The sequence below is a fragment of the Pithys albifrons genome, chromosome 19, assembly GCF_047495875.1.
Source record: "Pithys albifrons albifrons isolate INPA30051 chromosome 19, PitAlb_v1, whole genome shotgun sequence".
NCBI classification, from domain to species: Eukaryota; Metazoa; Chordata; class Aves; order Passeriformes; family Thamnophilidae; genus Pithys; species Pithys albifrons.
In genome coordinates this window covers 885,690-897,845 of record NC_092476.1, presented here as the reverse complement: position 1 = coordinate 897,845, position 12,156 = coordinate 885,690, and the positions used below count along the sequence as shown (strand labels likewise).

General features: G+C 46.5%; 1 protein-coding gene across 9 annotated transcripts in view; it reads left to right on the top strand.

Moving 5' to 3' along the window:
- The window catches only part of BPTF (bromodomain PHD finger transcription factor), a 51,962-nt gene that overhangs the window by 30,013 nt on the left and 9,793 nt on the right, over positions 1-12,156 (top strand). For 4 of the 9 annotated variants that reach the window (XM_071573703.1, XM_071573699.1, XM_071573702.1 and 1 more), the window contains 14 exons: positions 85-209; positions 427-555; positions 834-984; positions 1,680-1,803; positions 3,301-3,553; positions 3,992-4,153; positions 5,101-5,249; positions 5,519-5,642; positions 6,180-6,400; positions 7,492-7,720; positions 7,965-8,215; positions 10,025-10,107; positions 11,019-11,244; positions 11,659-11,993. In XM_071573703.1, the coding sequence (XP_071429804.1) occupies positions 85-209; positions 427-555; positions 834-984; positions 1,680-1,803; positions 3,301-3,553; positions 3,992-4,153; positions 5,101-5,249; positions 5,519-5,642; positions 6,180-6,400; positions 7,492-7,720; positions 7,965-8,215; positions 10,025-10,107; positions 11,019-11,244; positions 11,659-11,993 (2,562 nt within the window). The remainder of the gene's footprint in view (positions 1-84; positions 210-426; positions 556-833; positions 985-1,679; positions 1,804-3,300; positions 3,554-3,991; positions 4,154-5,100; positions 5,250-5,518; positions 5,643-6,179; positions 6,401-7,491; positions 7,721-7,964; positions 8,216-10,024; positions 10,108-11,018; positions 11,245-11,658; positions 11,994-12,156) is intronic. The other 5 variants (XM_071573705.1, XM_071573704.1, XM_071573700.1 and 2 more) reach the window with 4 other exon arrangements.

Below are 12,156 nucleotides of genomic sequence, written 5' to 3'. Positions count from 1 at the left end.
TGGAAAACTCTTGTCCCATTGGTTTGGGTGGGTATTTTTCAATGCATCTTGATTTTAAGGTGTGATTCATACTCTGTCTTGAAGGTACCGACTTCAAACAGTCAAGTCCTTGGCTGGGGTGAGCCTGATGTTGAGGTTGCTGTGGGCATGTCTCAAGTGGGATGATATGGCAGCAAAAGCTCCTCCTGGGGGAGGGACCACCAGGACAGGTATTATTTCTTTAAATTTCTGTGTTTGTTAATGCAGAAGCTCTTGCTGTTAATATTGAGTATTTCTGTAAGTGCTCGATGTCAGTTGTGGCATTTGAATTATTTTAGTCAACAGTTCTTACGGGTTGCTGTGTCTTTGCCTTGAGTGTATTTTGTAGATTGGAGACTTAGCTTTATTTGTTGCTCTTATTAATGTACTGGGACTAATCTGTTGTAGAAACAACTGAAACTGAGATTACAACAACAGAAATAATCAAGAGGAGAGATGTTGGTCCGTATGGAATCCGGTCAGAGTACTGTATAAGAAAAATTATTTGTCCCATTGGTGTACCAGAGGCTCCTAAAGGTATGTTTGCTCAGACATTTTTCCCCTCTCTGTTATCTCCTACAGAAATTAAGGTAACTGGATCTTTATGTTAATTCAGACCATCAGGGGAGCAAATACAGCTATTCATTCACATCTGGGAAACAAGTGATGCATTTAACAAAGGGCTGTGATTTATCTGAAGCTGGAAAGCCTTCCCCGTTCATCAAATGGGACTGACACAGACACTAAGCTGGGGTTACACTTCAGTTTAGTTTTGTGGTTGAGCTTAATGTGTGTGTTTTGACTGTTCTCCAAAGAAACCCCAACACCGCAGAGGAAGGGACTGCGATCAAGTGCCCTCAGGCCAAAAAGGCCAGAAACACCCAAGCAAACAGGCCCTGTGATAATGGAAACGTGGGTGGCAGAGGAGGAGCTGGAGCTGTGGGAGATCAGGGCATTTGCTGAAAGGTAAATGAACTCAAGTGAGCCTTTAAACACAGCGGGTGTAACGGGTGGGATTGTTAAATCCGAGTTCCCACTGGAGGACACAAACTTGGTCTCTGTGGTCAGTAAAAGCACATCTGTGTTGTGTTGTTACTGTGCCTTTTGATAGTCAGGCTTGAAGTTGTAAAGCCCAACTGTTTGCTGGTACCAAAAGGAGTTTATGCAGATGCTACAGATTTGTTAGAACTAATATTACATTGATTTTACCATGCTTAGGAACTAGTCTCTGTTTATGCTAAAAGGTTTTTACTGTAATGCATGGAAAGGCATTAGGTGCTGTTAGCATGAATTTTTACACACAGAATGTATTAAATGCTTCTATAATCCAAGGAAAATTAATGTGTACAAGTAAAGTAAAGGTAAATTCAGCCTGAGAATATTCAAGTTGTAAGATAATTTCGGTATTTAGTGCTTAGAGTTGGAACAACCTTGTTGAGTCTCTTGGAAAGAATAATTTTAAATTAATGGTATCACATTGGTTGTTTGCAGTCTCAGGTGCAATTATAAAAGCCAATTTTAAAGCCATGACCAATTTTCCAACGCTCTTCAGTCTTGACAGTTGTTCTTATAAGAGCAATTAAACTGGATAAACCAGAATCCAGTGTGATGGTTGGATTGTCTGTGCTGCTGTAACTCACTCTTGGTTGTGTCTTTGGCAGGGTGGAGAAGGAAAAGGCACAGGCAGTTGAACAACAGGCTAAGGTTAGTGAACAGAAGAAGGCAGAGGAATTCAAGGCCCAGTTGGAGGCTCAGCTAAAACACCAACGTTTGGCTGCCCAGCAGGTGGGGAGCTGCTGGTTGTCCCACCTGTCAGCAACTGCTCACCACATGCATTCCAGTGGGGAATGAACTTTATTCTTAACCTTGCACCATTTTTCACATAGAGAAAACTAAACTAACATCAAACAGTGCTGCTCCCATTGTGTACATCTGTTATTTTGAAACAGGGTTAAGGCAAAGCTTTGGTTTGGATTGCCTTTTTTTTTTAATTGCCTAATTTGTAACACTTGGAAAAGGTTTAGTTTTTTTCTGTTTTAAAGAAGGCTGAGAAGCACCAAATCTCCAGGTAAGGTCATCAGTGTGTAATGGAAAGCTGTCCTGGAATACAGGTGGCTCAGGAATACAGCTGCATTTCATGCATCAGTCAAATGGAGTATTTTGATTTTTATTCTATTTTAAGTTGGCTGAATGAAGCCTCTTGTTAATTTTATTTAAATATGTGTAGATATGTATATGTATTTTTATATAAATGCATGCAATTAAAATTGGGGAACCCAACACCATGTTGGTATTTCACATACATTATGAACTGTTTTCCAACTTACTCCTTTCCATTTCATCCTCCCTGAAGAAATTAAATTACAGTGAATGATTGTTTCAGATTTGTGGGCATTACTGCACTGCTAACCAGCCACTGGAATTTAAATAAATAAGTACAGAGAGAATTCCAGTAACACAGGGGAAAATATTAGATTAGTTGAAATTTCAGAAGAGCTTCTGATGCCATCCCTTCACAAAGGGGCTCTCTAAATTAAAAGTACCTTCTCAACAGTTACAGCTCAGAAGGTCTATGGGTAAGGTAAGGGGGTTTTAACCTCATTTCCTTAAGCAGGCTGCAAACTGGATTCACATTTCAAACAATATATTTTTAAATTGCATTCTTAATGGTGAAGTAGAATGATACAATCCCTTTTTTTCTGTAACTGGCAGGATCCCAGTGCAGGAAGCTCTAAATTTAAGAATGTAAATAGTAAACTGTGTTGATAAAGATGTACCTCTTTCTGACATAGATGAATGCACATGGTCAAAGCCAAATATAAATGATATTTTTCAAAATTTTTAACCTTTCTTTATTCTGAGACTAATATATTGGAGGGGTGTTAAATAAATCTGGAGTGAAATCACAGAATCCCAGACTATTCTGAGCTGGAAGGGACCCCCAAGGATCATCGAGTCCCAACTCTCAAGTCAGTGGCCCACACAGGGGATTGAACCCATGACCTTGGCATTATTACAACCAAATTTTTAACCAACTGAGCTGATCTCAGGGTTAAATGAACTTAAGCCAAGGATTTTCAAGTTGTTGTACAGGAAAGTTTCTGGCTGTGTCCTGAGCAGAGTTTAGTTCTGCAGGAGGGGGAGCCTGTTCATCAATCAATCCTCTTCAACTTGAACTAAACCCCTCCCAGAGTCCTTTATGTTCCATGCTGGGCAGAGACAGTGCTGGTGTTGCACCGTGTACAGGTGCTGATGGTCCCTCTGTGTCCCCCTGCCCCACAGAAGCGGCTGGAGCAGCAGAAGCAGGTCCCGGCAGGGGCGGTGGGCCCTGTGGCCACCACGTCCAGCAGCACTGCCACCACCGTGTCCACCCCTCAGAAGGTCGTGGTGGGCCCCCTGGCAGGCCCAGTGCCCACGGGAACCAAGGTCGTGCTGACCACCAAAGTGGGCTCTCCAGCTACAGTCACATTCCAACAGAACAAGAACTTCCATCAGACTTTTGCCACGTGGGTTAAACAAGGCCAGGCTTCAACAGGTAAGGAGCCATTTGGCACGGGGAGAACATGCTGGAGTTCATCCTGTGGACATCACATCTGTAGACTTCACATCCTACATGCATCTCCAGAATGCACAGCATTATTACATCTGGTTATCTGTGCTCTTAACTCTCTTGCTATGCCAAAAGGACATTTCTGAGATGATACCTGTCTAGTTTTAACTTGCTAGGAAGTCTTTACTTCTGACCTGTCTCATTAATTTCTGACAGTTGTTGTAGTAATCATTAATGAAATCATTCTGTGGTGTACCATACTGTTTCCAAGAGACTCTTTACCAGAGAAAGCATGACCCATTCGAACACAAAAAGAAAAAGCAAAACCCATCCTGTAGTTTGCTGTTTCATACTTGACAAAAACAGTCATTTCACTGACTAATTGTTCTGCTCTAAACCTGCCTGTTCTGTGTGCCTCACTAGCCACTAGCACAGCTGCCAGCTCAGCCACAAGCATTGCCAGCACAGGGCAGACCTTCCAGCTCTCAGGCAGCCCAGTAACGATGGCAGGGAAAGTGATAACTAAGCTGCCACTCCCTGCAAACAGCAAGATTGTTGCCGTCAATGTGCCATCAACTCAAGGAGGTAGGGAAAGGGAACTGAATGCCAACTGTGTGCCAGCTTGCTCATTAATGCTCCACTGACACTATTTTACCAGTGGAGTAAAGTGTGACTTGAAGGGGGAAAGATGATAGAGGTGATGACGAGTTTCTAGAGCTTGTTCCCTCCCCACCCCGTGTTGCTATTTGTGTCTGTAGGGGGAAAACTGCAAGGTTTTTTGCCTGTGAATTATTCTGCATTTCCTAGTGTGAATTTAGGGCTTTATTTTAAACACTGGAATGAAGCATGCTTTTTTTCTTTGTTATCTAAATCAACAAATCAACTTTCTTTGTTAAAAAATCTGCTGTTTTTAGTTATTAATGCCTACAGCTGCTCTTCACTGATGAGCAGGAGTTGGGATCCAGACTAAGATGAGTGTTTTTGGTTCTTGCCTCCAGGAGAGGACTAAATACTTGGAGATGTGTGTGTATATTGAACAGAAAACTCAGTTCTCTGTCTCCATTATATTTTACATCTGAGCAAAGCCTGAAGGCTGCTGGTTTTGTACTGAGAGAAGAATTGCCTGTTTTCCTCAGCCCCACAAGCTTGTCGGTGACAGGTGTTTAAACTGGTCTCCTGCATTTGAAATTAATCAATTACAGCTTTTAATGGTTGTATAACAGTAATTTGTGGCACCCTGTCAGTGCAAGGATTTCTTTGCAGTTACCATCAAACTGACCTTTGGGAAGATTCACACTTTGCTTAATCTTTTCTAAAATACCTGTTTCTTAACTTAAAATGTAGTTGGACTATTGGCAAAGTGTCATGCTGCTTCTTTTCACAATGTGACAAAGTCTCTCCAAGAAATGTTGAAAGGCTCAGAGGTGTTCTAGAAACCTGGAGACTGAGTTCTAAGTGCCACCCTGGAGATGCATTTGCTTCTTTTGCTGGCCATGATGTCATTAATGAATTCTCAATTTTTCTTTAATTAGGTGTGGTTCAAGTTCAGCAAAAGGTATTGGGTATCATTCCATCAACTACAGGTGCAAGTCAAACCTTTACTTCATTCCAGCCAAGGACAGCAACTGTTACCATTAGGCCAAACACCACAGGGACATTAGGAACAACAAGCACTTCACAGGTAAGATGTTTTTCTGACTATTTAGTGCAAAGAAATGTGGGTGCCTAGATTTTAAGTTATTGGGAAACATTAAAAGTTCTGTCTAGTCCCTTTCTAGTGTTTTTTTCTAAGGAGGTACAACAATTCTCTCCAGATGGAAAAATCAATTGAGCTTGAGTGAAAAAATACTGGATTAGCTTTAATCTTATAATTTCTTACTGTATTAAAAAAAATCAACCCCCAAAACATACATTACAAACAGCTTTTCCTGAGTTCCCCTGTGCCCACAGGTGGTGCCGGGGCCTCCGCTGCGCCCGGGGATGACGGTGATCCGGACTCCGCTCCAGCAGGCTGCCCTCGGCAAGACCATCATCCGAGCTCCTGTGGTGGTGCAACAAGGTATCCTTCCTGCCAGTACGTTCACTTTACTATCTCAATTTCAGTGTCAGATCCGTGGGTTCTTTCCCTTCGGTGTCACTGTGTCCCAATGCAAAGCTCCCTCATTTTGATGCTTGACTTTTAACTAATGACCCTTCTAACTTTTCAAGGTGTTGGGTGCAGGCTTTGTCAGTGTGGTTCATCACTGACACTGGGAAATGCAGTACTTACTCAAAATAAGTCCATTCATTTGGGAAAACAAAACCTGTAAACCTTTAGAGTAATTGTGCATTGAGAAAGCCTCTTTTTTGCTGTTTTTTCTTAAAGACAAGCTAAGTGTTTGAAGTGCTCCATATCTGTGCAAATTTAATTAAAATAGTAGACCTTTTGCAGACATTTTTCAGTCAATCACCCAGACAAATGGTCTGTGGAGCAAGCTGGTGTGCCAGCTGCAGTGTTTGATCACCTGTCTGATCCCCATCACACCCCACTGCAAGCTGTGCCTGGCACTTCGTTGTGCTCGTGGTCAGAGTGCTGGAAACACGTTCCTGACCCCCAGCTCCTCTCTTGCAGGTCAGACCCAGCAGGTGGTGACTCAGATAATCCGGGGGCAGCCTGTCTCCACAGCAGTGTCCAGCACCAGCACAGCCTCTCCCAGTGCTGGGCAGAAAGCTGCCCCCAGCCCCGGGGCTGCCCCCGCCGCGGTGCCCGCGCAGCCCCCGCAGCCCCCGCGCCCGCAGCAGGGGCAGGTGAAGCTCACCATGGCCCAGCTCACACAGCTCACACAGGGACAGGTAAGGCACTGCCAGCCCTGCTGGGGGCCTCTGCAAACACCCCTCAAACCATTTTGTATTCACCACGGTGGTGCATCTGCTCTTAAATTTATTTAGAATGACCATTGGCAGAGTTTTACAGACTCAAAGAAGCTTAAATAGTGTCTGTAAAGTTTTCACGGTTGCTTCCTGTTGGATTCCTCAGTAAGGCAGCTGGCAGCAGGATTGTTTAGCAGTAGGGAAAAAAGTCTTTACCAGCAGTAAGGGACATCATTATTCTGTATGGCCAATTTCGTAGACCTTCACATCATAATGTTTGTTCCTTGTCTTTTGATTTTGTGTGAAGATTTAGTTTCTATTCTTGTTACTCAGAGTCTCAGAGGAAAAATTACAGTATCTGGAAGTGAAGGAGGAAAAGGTTCTTGCAGTTCCTGCTGAGATCAGGAAAAAATAAGTTTACAGTCAAGCATAGGGTAAAAATAGACTTCATTGAGTTATCACAATACCTTTTCTTTAAATTATAAATAATACACATGAATGATAGTGATGTACAGGCTGCTTGTTGCCATGTAAGATTTTTTTATGTGAAGCAAGACTTGGAGCCAAGGGAGGGGAGGTTTAGATCAGATATTTGGAAGCAATTCCTCCCTGTGAGGGTGGGCAGGCCCTGGCACAGATTGCCCAAAGCTGTGGGTGCCCCATCCTTGGAAGTGTCCAAGGCCAGGTTGGACAGGGCTTGGAGCAACCTGGGCTGGTGGGAGGTGTCCCTGCCCATGGCAGGGGTGGGATGGGATGATCTTTAAGGTCCTTCCAACCCAAACCATTCTATGAGTCTACAGCAAAGAGTCAGAAGAATTTTTGTAGGGATCTTACTCTCTTCTGTGGGTTCACAAAATGTGTTGCTAACTCCAACCCAGGCCTCTGTTGATGACAGAATTGCTGAAAGTGTATTTTAGTATGTCATGATCTCAGGTGCCAGTTTGAGATTGTAGGAATATGGTTGGTGGTAAAAATAGTGAATTCTGAAATCCAAACCCCTAATTGTTCTGATTTTCAGCAAAGTCTGTCTAAGAATTATATCACTAATACATTGATATTAACTTTTTTTTTAGGGTGGGAGCCAAGGCTTAACTGTGGTAATTCAGGGACAAGGTCAAACTACTGGTCAATTACAACTAATCCCTCAGGGTGTGACTGTGATACCTGGCCCAGGACAGCAGCTAATGCAGGCAGCTATGCCCAATGGTACCATCCAGAGGTTCCTTTTCACCCCCCTGCCAGCAGCTGCTACAACAGCCAGCACAACCACCACCACCACCACCGCTTCTCCTTCCACCTCGGGTAAGCCATGTTGTGCTCAGCACAGACAGCTGTGCTTCCATCCGCAGGGGGGTGTCACACTGTTGGAGGGGGTCTGTTGTTCCAGTACCTTTGTTGGCAGTTGTTACAGTGCATTTGCTGGCAGTGTATTGCAGCCTGTTGAATTTCTGCACAGGGCTTTGCACTGGTTCTGCAAGGTTTGAACTGGTCAGCCTCTCGGAGGTGGCGTTTGAAGCTAACGGAGTGTTGGTCTCCCTGTTGGCAGGTGCTAGGGAGCAGAAGCAGGTGCCGGCAGCCTCAGCAGTGCCAGCAGTGCCGGGGCAGCCGCAGAGCCAGGCTGTGCTGCCCGAGGCCCCGAGCCAGCCCGAGGCACCCGCTCCTGCCGCCGACCCCGCGCTGGCTCCCGACACGCCGTGCCCAGCACAGGCTCCACCGCAGCTCGCGGGGCTGTCCCCGCCCTGCCCGACACAGCCACAGACCGCAGTGCCCCCCGGCCTGGCACAGCCGCCAGCTCAGGTGAGCCACAGCCACAGCCCATGGGGCTGCCCCCTGCCAGGCACAGCCACAGCCCACAGGGCTGCCCCCCAGCCAGGCACAGCCACAGCCCACAGGGCTGCCCCCGGCCAGGCACAGCCACAGCCACAGCCCATGGGGCTGCCCCCTGCCAGGCACAGCCACAGCCCACGGGGCTGCCCCCCGGCCAGGCACAGCCACAGCCCACGGGGCTGCCCCCGGCCAGGCACAGCCACAGCCCACGGGGCTGCCCCCGGCCAGGCACAGCCACAGCCCACGGGGCTGCCCCCGGCCAGGCACAGCCACAGCCCACAGGGCTGCCCCCGGCCAGGCACAGCCACAGCCCACGGGGCTGCCCCCAGCCAGGCACAGCCACAGCCCACGGGGCTGCCCCCAGCCAGGCACAGCCACAGCCACAGCCACAGCCCATGGGGCTGCCCCCGGCCAGGCACAGTTGCCAGCAGCTCAGGTGCCCACCCCTGCCCTGGTGCCCCCCCTGCCCACACACACTGCCCTGCCCAGCCACAGCACACACAGCCCCAGGGGCAGGCACAGCCACCAGCAGCTCAGGTGCACACCCCTGCCTGCCCCAGTGCCACCCCCTGCCTGCACACACCACCCTGCCCAGCCGCAGCACCCGCAGCCCCAGGGGCACACCTCAGTCCCCACCCTGCAGAGTTTCACTCAGGTCCCTGTGCAAGCCCCAGCTCGGCCCCAGCTGCACCTTCAGCTGGCAGTGCCTCTGCTCCAGCAGCGAGGGCCAGCTCTGTCCCAGCTGCAGCCTACTCAGGTGCCAGGCACTGTGCCCCAGCTCAGGAGGCTGCAGGTACCCACTCAGAGGGTGGGGACAGTGTGGGTTCTGTCCCAGCTGCAGCTGCTCAGGTGCCAGGCAGTGCCCCAGCTCAGGAGGCTGCAGGTACCCACTCACACCCAGCACAGCAGCCCAGTGCAGGCTCACCAGGCTCAGAGGGTGGGGACAGGGCACACAGCTGTGCTCAGGAGCAGCTGCAGAGTCCAACAGCTCAGGGAGCAGCAACAGAAGAAAAAGCAGCAGCAGGTAGAAATTAGACATGAGCACACCCTTCAGGCTTCTAATCAAAGTGACATTATCCAGAAACAGGTAAAGCTAATAGAAGGAAATTAAACCTTAATGAATGAAACAAAGCTTGTTTTAAATGCCTGTTCTTGTTAACAATGTTAATACATTTGATAGGCAGTTAATTTGATTCTTGCACAGTTAGTGCAGGATTGCTTTTGGCCATTTAATTAAATATTCTAAGTTAATTCAGCACATCAAGTCACTTGTACCATGTTTACATTCCTCTGTCACCTCAGTTCAACTCACCACTGCCTGCTGGGACAATCCATCTTTATTGTCAGTTCAGGGAAGGCAGGTCATGGCCAGGAGAGCTGATGGGCAGAACACACCTGCAGTGCTTTCATTACCTGACAACTGAGGTTCCAAGGAGGTATCTGAAATGTAAAGCTGTTGGGTGGCTGCAGGGCTTAAAACAAAGAAAAAACCCATGTATTAGGCACTCACCATTTTTAAAATAAAACAACCAATCACTAAAGAAATACAGTCAGTTGACATTTAGACCCTGGGTTTAAACTTGACATAAGCAAATACCCTACTCTGAAATGGGGGGGTGGTCATTTTCAATTTCTTTTCCAATTTTTAAATAATTGTTTTAAAGGAGCACAGCTCCCCTGATAACATCAGCTTTATTTTGTCACTTGTTCTCCCAGTAACACTATGAAACACTGGCTAAAGTTTTCATCTTTTGTTTTGGATTCTGTATCATCCTACAGGTGGTTATGAAGCAGAATGCTGTCATAGAACACTTGAAGCAGAAGAAGATGCTGACTCCAGCTGAGAGGGAAGAAAATCAGAGGTGAATGTGCATCACAGTGCATCTTTACATGGGAAGGTTTCACAGGGATAACATCTTTGGATGGTGGCATAACAAAACACTGATTTGTGAAAACCTTGAAGAAATGTTGCTGGTTTAAAATTTAAAGTGACATTCAGAAGTAACTTTTGTAATACTCTTTAACTGAATCCTGTATAATCTCAATTTTATTTTGGTTATATGTTTTGAAGTAATGTTATATATTGTGTTTGGAGCTGGCCATGGTTCTTAACCTCAAGGTAAGAACCATCCTTAAAGGAGCACAGCATTTCATTTTCTAAAGGGTTTGGAATAGAATGGGAAGGGAAAAGTAAATTCAGAATAACTAAAAGACATTAATTTTCAAATGAAATATAAAAATAAATGGAAATTGCAGAACAGGTGAGCAGGGCAATACATTTATAGTTGAGTGTACAACAGGCAGATCAGAAATTAATCCTGAGCTGTCATTAGTGAAGAAATTGGGAACTGTTTGATAGTGAATTTTATGTCTCTGCTCACTGGAGTGAGGAAATGTCTGTTTTAAACATCACAGGCTTCCAACTCACTTTCATCCTACATCAGAATAAACATTCAGCTCTTTCAAACCAGTTTGTGGAAACAGAATTGAGTGGAAATACCTTTAATCTTATTAATGCCAAAGCTTTGCTGGGAGTTGTTGAACAATTAGTACTCAGATGAGTTAAGTGAAATTGGGGCTTGTTGTTGAGCCTCACAGGGCCTTGGTCTGTGCACAGGCAGGAGTGGGAGCACTGAGTGTGCTGAGTTTACCTTGTGCAGCTTAACCAATACAGTAGTTTGGCTTGCAGTGACCAGAGACCTGATTCTGTGTTCCCAACTGGGAGTAAACAGCCAGCTCAGCACAATGTCCCTTTTGTTTGTCCCCTGCCCAGGATGATTGTGTGCAACCAGGTGATGAAGTACATCCTGGATAAGATAGACAAGGAGGAGAAGCAGGCGGCGAAGAAGCGGAAGCGCGAGGAGAGCGTGGAGCAGAAGCGCAGCAAGCAGAACGCCACCAAGCTCTCCGCGCTGCTCTTCAAGCACAAGGAGCAGCTGAAAGCTGAAATACTGAAAAAAAGAGCACTTCTGGACAAAGATCTGCAGATTGAAGTGCAGGTAAGGGCAGAGACTCGAAGGCTGATGAGATGTTAAGCTGAGGGAAACACATCTGGTTTAATCTTTATCTGTTTGCTCAGTGGGATTTTGGGGAAACTTGCAGGAAGAAGCTCTAGTTGGGAATCTCTGTGGAGTTACTGTATGTCCTTTGGATGCCTCTTGGTTTTCTTCTGGACTGAAATGACCTTGTTCTGATAATTTACAGCCACCAGGGTAGCCCAAGAGTGTGATCCCAGAGTGTCATCCCTTAATGTTATGTGGACGTCCTTAGGGACGTGAAAAAAGTGCATATTTAAATGGATTTAATTGTTTTCTTTTGGTTAAGCGTGGGGATTTTTGCCAGGATCTTAATCCTGTCTTGAAGTAATAATATGAAGTGCCTCCCTCTCTATTTATCCATTTAATACACTTCAGGAGGAGATAAAGAGAGACTTGGCTAAAATTAAGAGAGAAAAGGAAAAGGCCCAGGCAGCAGCAGCTGCAGCAGCCGCAGCCGCCGCCGCCGCTGCCCCACCACCACCACCCCCAGTGCCACCAGTGCCACCACCACAGCAGGCAGCCAGCGTCACCTCCTGCTCCTCCACCACTGTCCCAGTGCCAGTCTCCTCCCAGAAGAGGAAACGAGAGGAGGAGAAGGACTCCTCAGCCTCCAAGTCCAAGAAGAAGAAAATGATTTCTACTACCTCAAAGGAAACGAAGAAGGACACAAAGCTTTACTGCATCTGTAAAACGCCTTACGACGAGTCCAAGTGAGTGGTGGTGCCCCAGCCCCTCCCTGCATGTTCCCAGGGCAGGGTTAGTGTCAGTGAGAGTGCCAGGCAGTGCTAGAGCTGGAGGCAGTGGCAGGTTAATGCAGTGAGCACTGAGGTACAGAGAATAAAGTCTCTACTTCCCACTAGCAGTTACAAATAT